Source organism: Astyanax mexicanus, chromosome 19 (assembly GCF_023375975.1).
Source record: "Astyanax mexicanus isolate ESR-SI-001 chromosome 19, AstMex3_surface, whole genome shotgun sequence".
In the NCBI taxonomy this organism is placed as follows: Eukaryota; Metazoa; Chordata; class Actinopteri; order Characiformes; family Acestrorhamphidae; genus Astyanax; species Astyanax mexicanus.
Window position 1 is genome coordinate 4535701 of NC_064426.1, and position 12710 is coordinate 4548410.

The 12710-nt window shown below is 35.5% G+C and overlaps 2 protein-coding genes across 5 annotated transcripts in view; one reads left to right on the top strand and one right to left on the bottom strand.

Moving 5' to 3' along the window:
• The window catches only part of clec16a (C-type lectin domain containing 16A), a 95390-nt gene extending 87084 nt beyond the window's left edge, over nt 1–8306 (bottom strand). For all 4 annotated transcript variants that reach the window (XM_049467792.1, XM_049467793.1, XM_049467794.1 and 1 more), the window contains exons 1-5: nt 8095–8306; nt 6230–6358; nt 5910–6043; nt 4205–4353; nt 1220–1325 (exon numbers count right to left, since the gene is read on the bottom strand). In XM_049467792.1, coding sequence (XP_049323749.1) covers nt 1220–1325; nt 4205–4353; nt 5910–6043; nt 6230–6358; nt 8095–8168 — 592 coding nt within the window. In that variant the 5' untranslated portion in view covers nt 8169–8306. The remainder of the gene's footprint in view (nt 1–1219; nt 1326–4204; nt 4354–5909; nt 6044–6229; nt 6359–8094) is intronic.
• Nucleotides 8307–10439: 2133 nt separating this feature from the next.
• On the top strand, nt 10440–12642 carry dexi (Dexi homolog (mouse)). The gene is made up of 2 exons (XM_007245571.4): nt 10440–11076; nt 12049–12642. The coding sequence occupies exon 1, from the start codon at nt 10592–10594 to the stop codon at nt 10859–10861; it is 270 nt and encodes an 89-aa protein (XP_007245633.2). The 5' UTR covers nt 10440–10591; the 3' UTR covers nt 10862–11076; nt 12049–12642.
• Nucleotides 12643–12710: the final 68 nt, after the last annotated feature.

Consider the following 12710-nt stretch of genomic DNA (forward strand, 5'->3'; position numbering starts at 1 on the left):
GTCTGTATGTTTTCAACTCTTTAGTTGAAATTAAGGAAACTAGTAATGTAAAAAAGAAACAGCTGAAGTAAAACTCTATTCCATATCTGTGGTGATGTTGACTTGCGGTTTCTGAGGCTGGTAACTCTGATGAACTTATCCTGTGCAAAAGATGCAATTCTTGCTCTTGCTGTTGCGTTCCTGATAAGTGACAGTTTCATCACAATAACATTTTCAATGTTCTTTGCGGTGACTGCACTTGAGGATACTTTCAAAGTTCTTAAAAATCTTCTTTTTGGATTGAACTTAAAGTTCTTGCCATAATATAAATTAGAACATTCCTCAAGTAGGGCTATTCACTGTGTACCAACTCTTCCTCTTCACAATTTTACAACTAATCCTCTCAAACACTTTATTAAGAGGCAAGAAATGTAAATAATTAACTCTTGATGAGTTCAGCACAGCTGTTAACTGAAAGCCTGAATTCTACCTCATAAAGCTGACTGAAAAAAATCCAGCCAAAATGTGCAAACTGTCATCTAAGCAAGAGATGCTACTTTATTTATATAGTTTGGATGACATTAGTATTAATGTACAAAACAGAACATTAAGTTTAAGATAATTTAAAGTGTGTTCAAACTTTTTATTGGTACTGTATTTTATTCCAAATTAACTTTTAGCTACTAAGTTAAATTAAAGTAAAAATGCAATAATCATGACAGATTTGACTGGTATCCCCTGATGCTCAGAGTGCCAGTATCAAAAACATACTCAAATGGTATTGTGCCATCTCCAGTTAACATACATTCATATAGGAATGCAAAAACAGGCTTGTCAGTACGGTAAGACACCATGCACCTTCTGCAATTCGGCCAAAAATCTGAATACAAACCACTATTCCGCTATTCTCAGAAACAAGCTTGAATTTTAAAGCTACCCACAATCTAAGAGTAAGAAGCAGGCAAGAGCTTTAGGGATTTAAATTTAAATACGCTGTATCTGCATGTAGCTGAAATGTATCCAGTTTTACCCTTTAAGAGCCCAGAACAGAGAAGGTAATCATACCTCTGGAGATAAAACAGTGAGAGCGTGTAGCCGGGGGTGTTACCTCAGAGCGAGGGGGTGCAGAGCCGCATCAGCATGGCCATGAATCAGAGGCAGGCATAAGAGTGATTATAAGAGCAGAGGAGGAAGAGGAGCAGGCAGCTGCAGCAGAGCGCCGGGCTTTACGTTTACTCACCTTTATACACATTGAGAGTGATAGTCCTGACTGCGATCCTGACCATGCTCTCTGGGTGGTTGAAAAACTTAATGGCCTCCGTGTACAGGGCAAAATCATTAGTGTGCTGGAAGCATGGGAGACAGAGAGCGAGGCCGTGAACGAGGCACAACACCGGGCGGAAGGATTAGCTCAGAGAGAGAGAGAGAGCAGCATCTGTACTATTACTACCTTAATACTGTATAAAATCAGAAAAGACTGGGTATAGCATTAAAAATACACATTATAATACAAAAACATATATATAAATAAAAATACACAAAAACATTTTTTTTTGTTTGTTCAGAGAGAGTATAAACACAAGATGTTTCACTTTTATCTGCTCAATTAATTTTTTAATTATTAATTTACATCCATCCCTGCATCTCAGGTCTAAAACACATTTTCACAAGTTAGGAATGGGGCAATGTAAGGCTGGTAATTTGATTAATTAATTATTTAAATATATACTTAATATACTTCACATAATAAATAAAGGGATTTTAGCGATGGATGATACAGGGAAAATGTATATATTTGTTTATAAATTGTCACCCAGCTTTATCAGCGCATAATTACTACACACAAACACAATATATATTGTTATTATTAATATGTTATATAATATATTAACAATATATTTCCTAAATTTGGTCGCTACAATTTTATAGCAATATAAAAACCTCCGACTGTGTTTGTTTGTAGTAATTATGCACTGATAAAGCTGGGTGACATATGTGTTGTATATTTTTTACCATATTAATAGGATTCATAGTATTTATTATGGTATGGTAAAAGAAATATTTTGGTATGGTATAGTAATTATTATTTAATATGGTATGGTATAGTATTATGGTACAATATATATATAATAATAAGATACATAGTATTTATTATGGTATGGTAAAAATATTACTTTGGTATGGTAATTATTATTTAATATGGTATAGTATGGTATTATGGTACAATATAAATAAAATAATAGAATACATAGTATTTATTGCAAAATAATTTATTGTTGTGGTTAAATCAGGCTTGGGCTCGGGCTCATAATGACATTTTATAGGGCGGGGCTGGTCGGGCAGAACGTGCAAGGGCTCAGGCTGGGTCACGTGGGATTTTTGTTGGGCCTGATCTAAGCTCTATTAAAAAGCGGTAATGTTCATCCAGGCCCGAAATGTTGAAACAGACCAGATAAAATAATGAAATATCCTGAGTTCATACTCACTGAATTATAATAATAATTATTGAACTATATTGTATTCTCCACACTGTTTCATTTTATTTTCTGAAGTTGTACTGCTTTACAATTAAAGCAATTTTACACAGCACTTTTACCATAAAACAGCACAACACTAACCGTACTTTATAAAGAAATTAATTCAACTTAACTCAACATCATGCAAAAAAAAAGCCTGCAGTAAATATCTTAAAAACGTAGTTAAATTAAAATACAACGTTTGCAGCCACAAATCTCTCATGCAGCAAATCCTTCCTCCCAGGCTTCCTTTATTCCAGACACCAGTGAACACGTACTATATATGCTCAGTGGTGTCTAAGAATAAAGAGAAGTAGTGTTTGTGTACAACCATTTACAGTACACCAATAACTTTCCCCTATACAAAGGAGCCGTGAACAATTCATTTAATTTAGCAACTACACAACATGTGACCTACAGCACAATAACATCATGTAGGGTGTTTTTTCTGGGTTTTAGTAGAGGAAATTAAGTCTAATGTAATCTAAGCTTGGTTTTACCTCTCTGCATGTACCTACATGTATCCCTTATCTAAAAGGAGAATTCATACATACAACAACATCTTTTTCCTGACGTTAAAATATTACCACAGAAAATACTAACAAAGGCAGATTAGTGCTTGAATGGTCTGGTTCAACTCTGGTCCTGGAGGGCCTACATGAAGGCATTGGCTATCTGGCTATGGAATTGTATCAGTATTGTATTAAATGACTAGGATGAAGCTTACTCGGTAGAGAATCACTATTTCATTTAATCTGAACACACAATAAGACTCACATTGTGCATGTGCCACCACTTTAACTAAGGCAATTAAGATCTGCAGTTTTTAAAATGTTGTTCTAGGTTCTTTTGTGACCTCCTGGATGAGTTGTCCATGCCCTTTTGGAGTAATTTTGGTCGGCCGGCCACTCCTGGGAAGGTTCACCACTGTTCCTCCATTTTTTTTCTCCATTTGTGAATATTTACTCTTTTAAGTTTAGAAATGACTTTGCAACCTTTTCCAGACTGATACATAATCAATTACTTTTTTTTTCTCATCTGCTTTTTAATTTCTTCAGATCCAGGCATAATGTGAACTCAGCTTTCCAAAAAGTGTGATTAATTACAGTTTAATTATGGGGGATTGGTTTGGATAGTTTTTTTCCCCTTAATAAATGATCATCATTTAAAAATTGATTTTTTTTATGTTTAATCAGGTTACATTTGTTTGATAATTAGAAAAATGTAAGTATGACAAAAATGAAAAAACTAAAAATATCTAGTAAATAAATCGAATGTGTTTCTCCGCTGTGTTTAAGTGTGGTTCTCCTTAGAATAATTAGAATGGGTTTGAGCAAATATGGTAATGACTGACAGATGTAGGAAATATACCTATAAATGTGAAAACTGGTGTGTAAATAGTAAGGAGTTTAAATTATAACATGACCTATTTTTTTGGACAAAACTACAATATAAGAAGCAAGCAAGATAAAAATTAATTAAACAATGACTTCCTTATATAATGAATCACTAATTTATCCAAACAGGTGGTTTCGCTTCAGTATATAACCAAACAATGCTGAAAAATCCCCCTCCAGGACCAGAACTGAACACTGCATTCCTCTTTAGCTATTTGGCAGCAGTCTAGACAGTAAAACCTGGAGATGCAAGACTTTTCCAATTAACCAGAGCCTTCCAGAGCTACCTTACCACACTCTGAAGCACCTTACCTCATTGTAAAAGAAATGTACAGTGTGGTTGTTGAGTTTCAGGGACAGGGTCTTTAAGAAGGAGATGTAGTAGGCCATGATTTCCTCATCCGAGAAGTCGAATTTATGAACAATGATGGAATTAACATGATTATTGGACAGCAGGTAATCTGTGGGGAGAAAGAGAAAAAGAAAGCATTAGCCCCAACAAATAAGAGGGAGGGGGAAATGACTTCTGCGGAAAATATTTACCAAATCTAAAACATATCTCAGGAAATATGAGGGTGAGATGTGGTTCATAGGTGACTGTAAATAGCGGTGAGATGTGTTGTGAAATGGAGTTGCTATGTAACCACCAAAACATGCCCAGATGTCGTGTATAGATTGTGATAAGGATAAAAAATAATAACAAAACACCTTTTAATTCACTGTCAAAGATGAGTTAAACACAGACATTTGGAAACATCTTGAAAAACATTCTGTTCAGACCTGAACAGCACTTTGTGCTGCAAGTTATGATCAGATTACCCAGGATGCATGTTAACGCCAGGTGTAAACAGGGTCTGGGTTGTGAATTATAAGAACTGGATCACAAGATGTAAAATTACTACGCAACAGACTCGATTATCATCTGAAATAGTTGTTTAAACAAACTATAAATCACTAATTTGGAACTGTACACTTTAATCAAAGAAGCCAAAAATAAATATCCACAGTTTCTGTAATTTGTAAGTGACGGGTAAGTATATTGCAATAAGTAGAGGTATAAGAAATATGTTCTAAAATATTGTATCGATTTTTAAAAGCACTAAACATTTTTTATTTGTAGTTTACATGTAAAGATAGACCATAGACTGTATATAGCTGGACAGAGCATCGTCTCTCAAAAGTGAAGCCCCCACATGTCGGGCGCCCCCTGCTGTTCGGTTGCAGAAAGCTGTGTAACCGCACCCATCCTCATAGATTTCAATGGCAAAACAGACAACTTTCAATCACGTTTTTCTTTATATATATATATATATATATATATATATATATATATATATATATATATACTGTAATTCTACCTCCATTATATAAATACAGCAGCTAGTGTAACCTCTGCTTATATTGTCAAATTTTTTATATCCTCACAGAATTAGTTTTTTTAAAACGTTATTCAGCTCTATTCAAAAAGGTGTGGTTATTGTAAAAGGGCTGGGAACCATGTGGAGGCAGCCCTCAGGGGCGGGGTTATTTAAATAAGTAGGCTGTCTCTCCACAGTCTTTCTTCCTCCTCTGGTCTCTACTGCGCTCTACAGACTCGGGTTTCAGGATCGCCAACATGGCGGAAGATTTTGGCTTCATTTTCATTGAATGAATGGGAACGGCGACACGGCGTCCATCTTTTTTTTAACAGTTTCTGAGATAGACAGTGGATCATGTAGTGTTGTGTTTAAACCCTGCCCACTAGATGGCAGTGTTGAACTCAATCAGTTGAATCCCAATTTGATTGAGTGTGTTTTTATACATTTTCTAAAATATACATTGCCCTGCATATAGTTTCACGATATATTATGTATATATTGAATCATAATGCCTGTATCAATACCAGTCAGTGAATTATGTATATTTGTATTGTATGACTTTTAATAAAATGTTTTTTGTTTCACACTTTTTACCATTTAAATGGTACCATTTAAAAAAAGGGAAATGACGTCTATCACAGCCTTCGGTGAATACTCACAGAGAGACGTCTCATGACTTATGTTCTCAAAGAGGATGTTGAGCGTCTGCAAGAGCTGGACACAAACATACCGGCCTGACTTCTGCCGTAAAATGTTGAGGAAGAACGCGAACATGTTCTTCTCCAAAAAGAAGCTAGAAACAAAAACAACAATAACAATCAAACAGTTACTGAAAGCACATGTAGAAGCAGTTGCACTAGGCCTAATCTGTTTTTTTGAAAACTGATAACACAGAACACAGGGTGAAAAAATAAAATAAAATAAAATAAAAAATTTATCAGCTAATTCCTCAGTAATAACTCAGGAAAAGCCGACTTACTCAAAAACAGAACTGTCATTCTGATCCCCCCAGATAAGGATTTCAGTGATGGAGCGAATCGTCTCAACCAGTAAGTTGCGGTTGTGATCAGTCACCGTCGTGTTCTTCATCAGGACATGATACATGTACCTAAATGAGTGAATAAAACAGACAAAGGGAAACTTTAATACGGGTAATGACGATAATGATTATGCACACTACATACTGTATTTTTATCATTTTAACCAGAGGAACTTTCTCTGAGAAAGTCAAATATGTATACTGTTAAATTACCATTATTAATCACAGTACACCTAGACCATTTGAGCTAGATTTTTTTTTTTCATATAGTTTATCATTCTGCAACATTTACTAAAAAAAAAGTATATATGCAACATGCACTATTTGTATGATCTAAAACAGTACGAAGTCTGCCATCATCATGAGTCAGAATAAGTGCCCTATTCTAATTACCCCTTCCACCTTAAATGGTGAAACTTTTACACACTGATGTACAGGACTGCAGCATTTGCATGCAATATGAACAATTCCCTCAACGCAATAAATCCTTCCCTCATTTTCATAAATCAGCCCCTTAATTTAACAAACCATTACCTCAATTAAGCAATGTATTACCTCAATTGAACAATCAGTTACCTCGTTTTTACTACCTGTTACCTCAATTTAACAATTTATTACTTCAATTAGCAATCAATTACCTCAGTTTAACAGTTTATTACCTCAATTTAACCATTTATTATCTCAATGTAACAGTCCTTTAACTCAACTAAACAATCCTTTAGCTCAATTTAACCTTACTCTCTCAATTAAACCAAACATTACCTCACTGTAATTCATTACTTTAGATTAAGAAATCATGCCTTCAGTTCCCTCAATTTTATAATCTGTTTCATCAACATTCTTTATCAATTCTTAAAAAATCAATCTGTTTTATTTTGTTCCTGTAACTTAACTGTCTGTTTTATCAACTGAGCAATCCATTCACTTTGTTTAATAAAATTAATCATTACCTTTATTTGACCAATTGCTCCTCACATTTACAGTCCACAGTGTTACAGACTAATATAAAGACAATTAGCTAGCAAATGTCACAGTAACAGCAGTTACACAATAACTGCAGAAATTAGGATTAGAGTAGAGTAAAAGGGTCAAATTTAGCAGTTTGTTGCTATATTAGTTCTGGGGAAAAAAGGGACCACTTAAAATTGTTTTCCCTTGATTTTATCCACAGGAAGATGGATGATCACAATGCATTAAGTTATCCAAAAGCAGTGTGTAAGACTGGTGGAGGAGAACATGCCAAGATGCATGAAAACTGTGATTAAAAACCAGAGTTCTTCCACCAGGCATTGATTTCTGAACTCTTAAATCTGTACGAATATGAACTTGTTTTCTTTGCACTATTTGAGGTCTGAAAGCTCTGCATCTTTTTTTTTTATAATTTCAGCCATTTCACATTTTCTGCAAATAAATAATGACAGTAGTTTTAATTAGGATTTGGGAGAAATGTTGTCTGTAGTTTATAAAATAATACAACAATTTTCATTTTACTCAAACATATACCTATAAATAGCAAGCTGTATGTTATGTTAGCTCTGGAGTGAAGCAAGCACTGAAGTCTAGGAACATGCTAACGCTAACTAGCTAAGCTAACTAGCTAACTCGCACTTTACCCACAGCTTTGTGTTCTACTTTGTTTTTTTTACACTGTTACCGGGTCTTAGAAGAATAACGTATCCGTAGTTTTGCTCTGAGGATAAATTATAATCCAGTATTTGCTCTGTTTCTCTGTTTAGCTGATTAGCTAGGCTAGCTGGTTAGCATGTTGGAGGGCAAAGCTAACACTCAGAGCTCGGCACACTTACTTTAAATGATCCAGGGAATGGATGTTTTTGGCTTTCCCCTGCCCACCAACCCAGCTCCGGGACCGGCCGAACATCGCTGCGGCTTTACTCCCGCTGTCACCTTTATTACTGTCTCTAAACCAGGCTCAATAATCCCATCACAGCCGCGGAAAATCGCCAAAACATCGCTAACAGCTAACTGACACCCGCACCGGATACAGCAGCCCCGGCTCTACGCCGCTGCATTCTGGGAAATGTAGTTCACTCAAACTCGAGACACACATGCATGTTCAACCAGTGTTCCATACATCTCTAATGTACAAAAGTCCCTACCACTTACAATTATAAGTAGACATCTAACACATATTTTTATTATTAAATCAATCGCTTAGTCATTAATGTAAGACACTATTTCATTATTATCTTATAATTTTAAGATCTTAATCTTTATTCTAAGATGCTCTCGTTATTTAATTGCTATTTATTTTTTATGCCATCTAATTATTTTAAGATAATTTCATTATTTTGTGAAGCTCTCCCATCATTTTGAGACACTATCACATTATTTTGAGATGCTCTCTTGTTATTTTAAGACATAATTTCATTATTTTGAAGTGCTATCTCATTATTGTCAGATGATACAATATTATTATTATTTTATTTTGAGATACTATCTAATTATTTTAAGATACTAATGCTAAATCATTATTTTAAGATACAAAAAAACGAATTTAATATTGTTTTATGTGTTTTTTTGTTATTAGTGGTCTTTATTTTGTCTTTGGGTGGTAGCTATTAAAAAGTCTTAAATTTATTTTCCGAATACCTACAGATACCTTGTTTATTATCTCCTGTGAGGTTTAACCCTTGTAAAAGTTAACCTTAATAAATAATACATCTCTAATAACGTGTACATTGACAGTGATTGGACGGATCCGCCGCCTGTAGTAAACGCCACGGTGACTACAGTACAGCGGACTCCATCTCCCAGAATTCAGTGCGGACGGACGGCTGCGTAGAAAGGACGACACCAGAGCGACGCTTGTTTTCGTTCTTGGTGAAGAAGCTTCAGTTCTTGTTTTTTTGCGCTGAGCGCGGGTTTACTGTGACCGCAGGACCCGGGACTGGCTCTGTTTAGTGGGAAATGCGGTCAGGAATTATCTAAAAACCTGACTAAGGTTTTAACTCGCGCAGGAGCAGCAGAAAAGTCCTTATAAACAGCCAGTTAGCTTTAGCTAGGCTAGGCTAGCTATGAGTGTCTGCAGCTCCTCAGTGCAGCTAACCTGCGAGACTTGTAGCTGCTAGCTGGCAGATTTTTTTTGGATTTTTGTTAATTTTATAAAAAATTAAGAAGCTACAAGAGCCTGGAATGTCATTATATGTCTCCAGCCTACAGTACCAGCTCGTCTGCTCTTCATAAGCTGGATGGGATATTGATTATTTCTCTTTTAATGCGGTAAATTAAAGCTGCCAACTTGCTTTGCCTACTCACTCACCCTGAACATGAGTGGACTGGACACAAGATTTAAATCTGTTTTTTGGAAGCTGTAAACCTGCAATAATTCTGATCTGAGCATTAAAGAAGCCTTCTAAACCAGCCTGGACTATCATCATAACCTCCACTTTTATTTTTCAAGAACCAGCTTCAGTGAATTGTTCCAGAAGACCAGAAAGACACTCTAGAAAGAAAACCTATTTTTTGGATGTGTTTTGGATCTGTTTTGAAAGCTGCCAGCTCAGAATAAACTTAAAATAGAAGCAGAAACGGAGCTTAAAATTTGCCGGACTATCATCATAACCTCCACTGTCATCTTATCAAGAATAAGCTCTAGTGGAATGCTACAGAAGACAAGAAGAGAAGATCTTGTGATGTCTTGTCCAGGATTTTACAAAGAATTTAACTATTTTTTGGTCTGAAACAAGCTTTCTGAAATCATCCATCAACAACCTTTCTGCATATGTTTTTTTTTTATATCTTGGCCTGTTTTGGATGTGTTTTGCAAACTGCCAGCTCAGAATAAGCTTTAAATAGATCTGATGGACTATAATCTTCAAGAATTAACTTTAGTGGATTGTTCCAGAAGAAGAGAAGAGAAGATATTGTGATATATTGTCAAGGAATCGTTCATCAACAACCTTCCATATTTGTTCGATCTGTTTTGCAACCTGCCAGCTCAGAATAAGCTTAAAATAACTAGAAGAAGACCTCAAAAAAGTGGATTGTTCCAGGAGAACAGGGAAAAAAAATCTTGTCAAGCAGTTTATGAGCAATTCAACAGTCTGTTTATCTGAAAACAAGATTTCCTGGAATTTCTTATTGACAAACTTCCACATATGTTTCTGTTTTGAAGGCTTAAAAAAGCTTAAAATAAACAGAAGCAAATCTTAAAATCTGCATGATGACCCAGACTGGACAATCACACTTTAAATTTTCAATTTTCAACAGCTAACTAATTTAATGCAGTCTGATGTTGCGTCTTCTCGCCATCTTGGACCAGCAGATCCAGTGTAGGAGTCTATGAGCCGTTCAGTTTATTTGCAACTAGATTCTGTGGAATCGTACATCGAAGACCTTCCATATATGTTTTATCTCGGCCTGTTTTTTGTAAACGTGCTGATCCTCTACTATGCCTTTCTGATGGAGTACATAGTCCTTAATATAGGGATTGTGTTTCTGCCTGAGGATATGGACCAAGCACTGGTGGATTTGGGCGTTCTGTCTGACCCGGCGTCCGTCCCGTACGACACAGACACTGAGTTGGATGTTTTTGAGGGGTATCTGGAGTAGACTGTGACTGTGGAGGAGACTGTGTCCATGAGGAGCATGGTCCAAAGTGCCATTCAGTGCTTTGGTGGAGATAAGTTGGCAAGATTTGTGTTTCAGAGGACTGGAGGAACCATGGACGTCTTGGCCGTGGATGCTGGATGTCTCTGCAGCCAGATGTGGACAAAGACCAGGATGTGGGCCTGGATGCCTTACAGAAGATACTATGATGTTAAAAAGTAAGCAGTGGCTTGGCTTGTCACTATTAACCAATTGTTTTAATGATTAGTTGTCCCAGGGCTGAAGAATATGGCCAAATTTTGATATCACGATATATCCATTTATTTAGATTTTTTTCATCTATATAATATATAAATCCTATATCTATATGAGAAATATAAAAGTCACGTATACCTGCCAAGAATGTCCACAATGGACATCTGTAACTACAAACTTCTGAAAAAAATATATATATATAAATATATATATGCAAATACATTACCGTAAAAAGAAACAACAGTTTTTAAAATAACTTTAAATAATTCACAATAAATAATGGCTTATTTCAAGGTCAGCAAAATGTATATGTATGTAGCACTTTACAAAAATGGTACATTTAATTAACAGTATTTAAGACAGATTGGCTCAATATATTATTAATTACAACAATTTTACGCATTAAACGTTGGTAATGTTTAATAATGCCAATTAATTTGCCAATTTAAATGTCAATTAATAATTAGTTTGATTTTTACTGTCGTAGAATGTTTATTACTCAGTACTAAATGTTTATTATAACAGTACTAATGTTTAGTACTGTTACCTGTGACCTTTTTTGTACCCTATATATATAGGGCTCTGTAAAAAAACAGACCGCTTAAAGATTGAGTTTCTTTGATTTTACCAAATTGAAAACCTTGAATATAATCAAGAGGAAGATGGATGATCACAAACCATCAAACCAAACTGAACTGCTTGAAAAGCAGTGTGTAAGACTGGTGGAGGAGGACATGTCAAGATGCATTAAACTGTGATTAAAAACCCATATTGATTTCTGAACTTTAATAACTTAATGAAAATGAACTTGTTTCCAATGCATTATTTGATGTCTAAAAAGCCATTTCTGCTCAACAATGTTCTTTTTACTCAAACATATACCTAACAATATACCTAACAGTACAGTACACTCAGGCTGTATTATATCTCTGCAGGTTCAGGGTCAAGGTCAAAGAAGAACCGACCCTGATATCAGGTGGCATTCTCCCAGGGAAAGACTGATACCACGTCCCTGTCTCAAGGTCTTACAGAAGAATGGATGGACGTCCGGCATCGGCCAACGCTGCGGCACTAATCACCATGTTCACTTACTTATGTTCGCTCTTAATCGGTTCCTGACATTTTCATCATTTTGGTTTACATAAAATAGACAACATGGCCATAACCGAGGAGTTTCATCCTATAGCACGCACACTTCAGTTTTGCATCAGATCTAATAGTAATAAAGCACTTAACACTGATCTGACCTTAAGTTTTGGCCAGGCACGGAAGCCATGATGACCTAATTCTGCATGATTGATTGTTTTTGTTTTGTTTTTTTTCTTCTAGACTAGGTCTAGGTTTAGGTGAGCAATACATCCTGAAGACTGGCATGGTTCTGAAATCCTCAGTATTGTGCTGCTTTATATGAGATTCTCTTATGAACTGTACATTTGTTACATGCTGTAAAATATGTATTTGATCTGCTGATGCATTTCAGAGACCCACAGTATATATATAAATATATATTTAATAAATAATTACGGTCACATTGTGTATGCATTGTCTTTTATTATGCTGTTTTTAAAATTTACTGCTCTTTTCCTACCCATCCTCC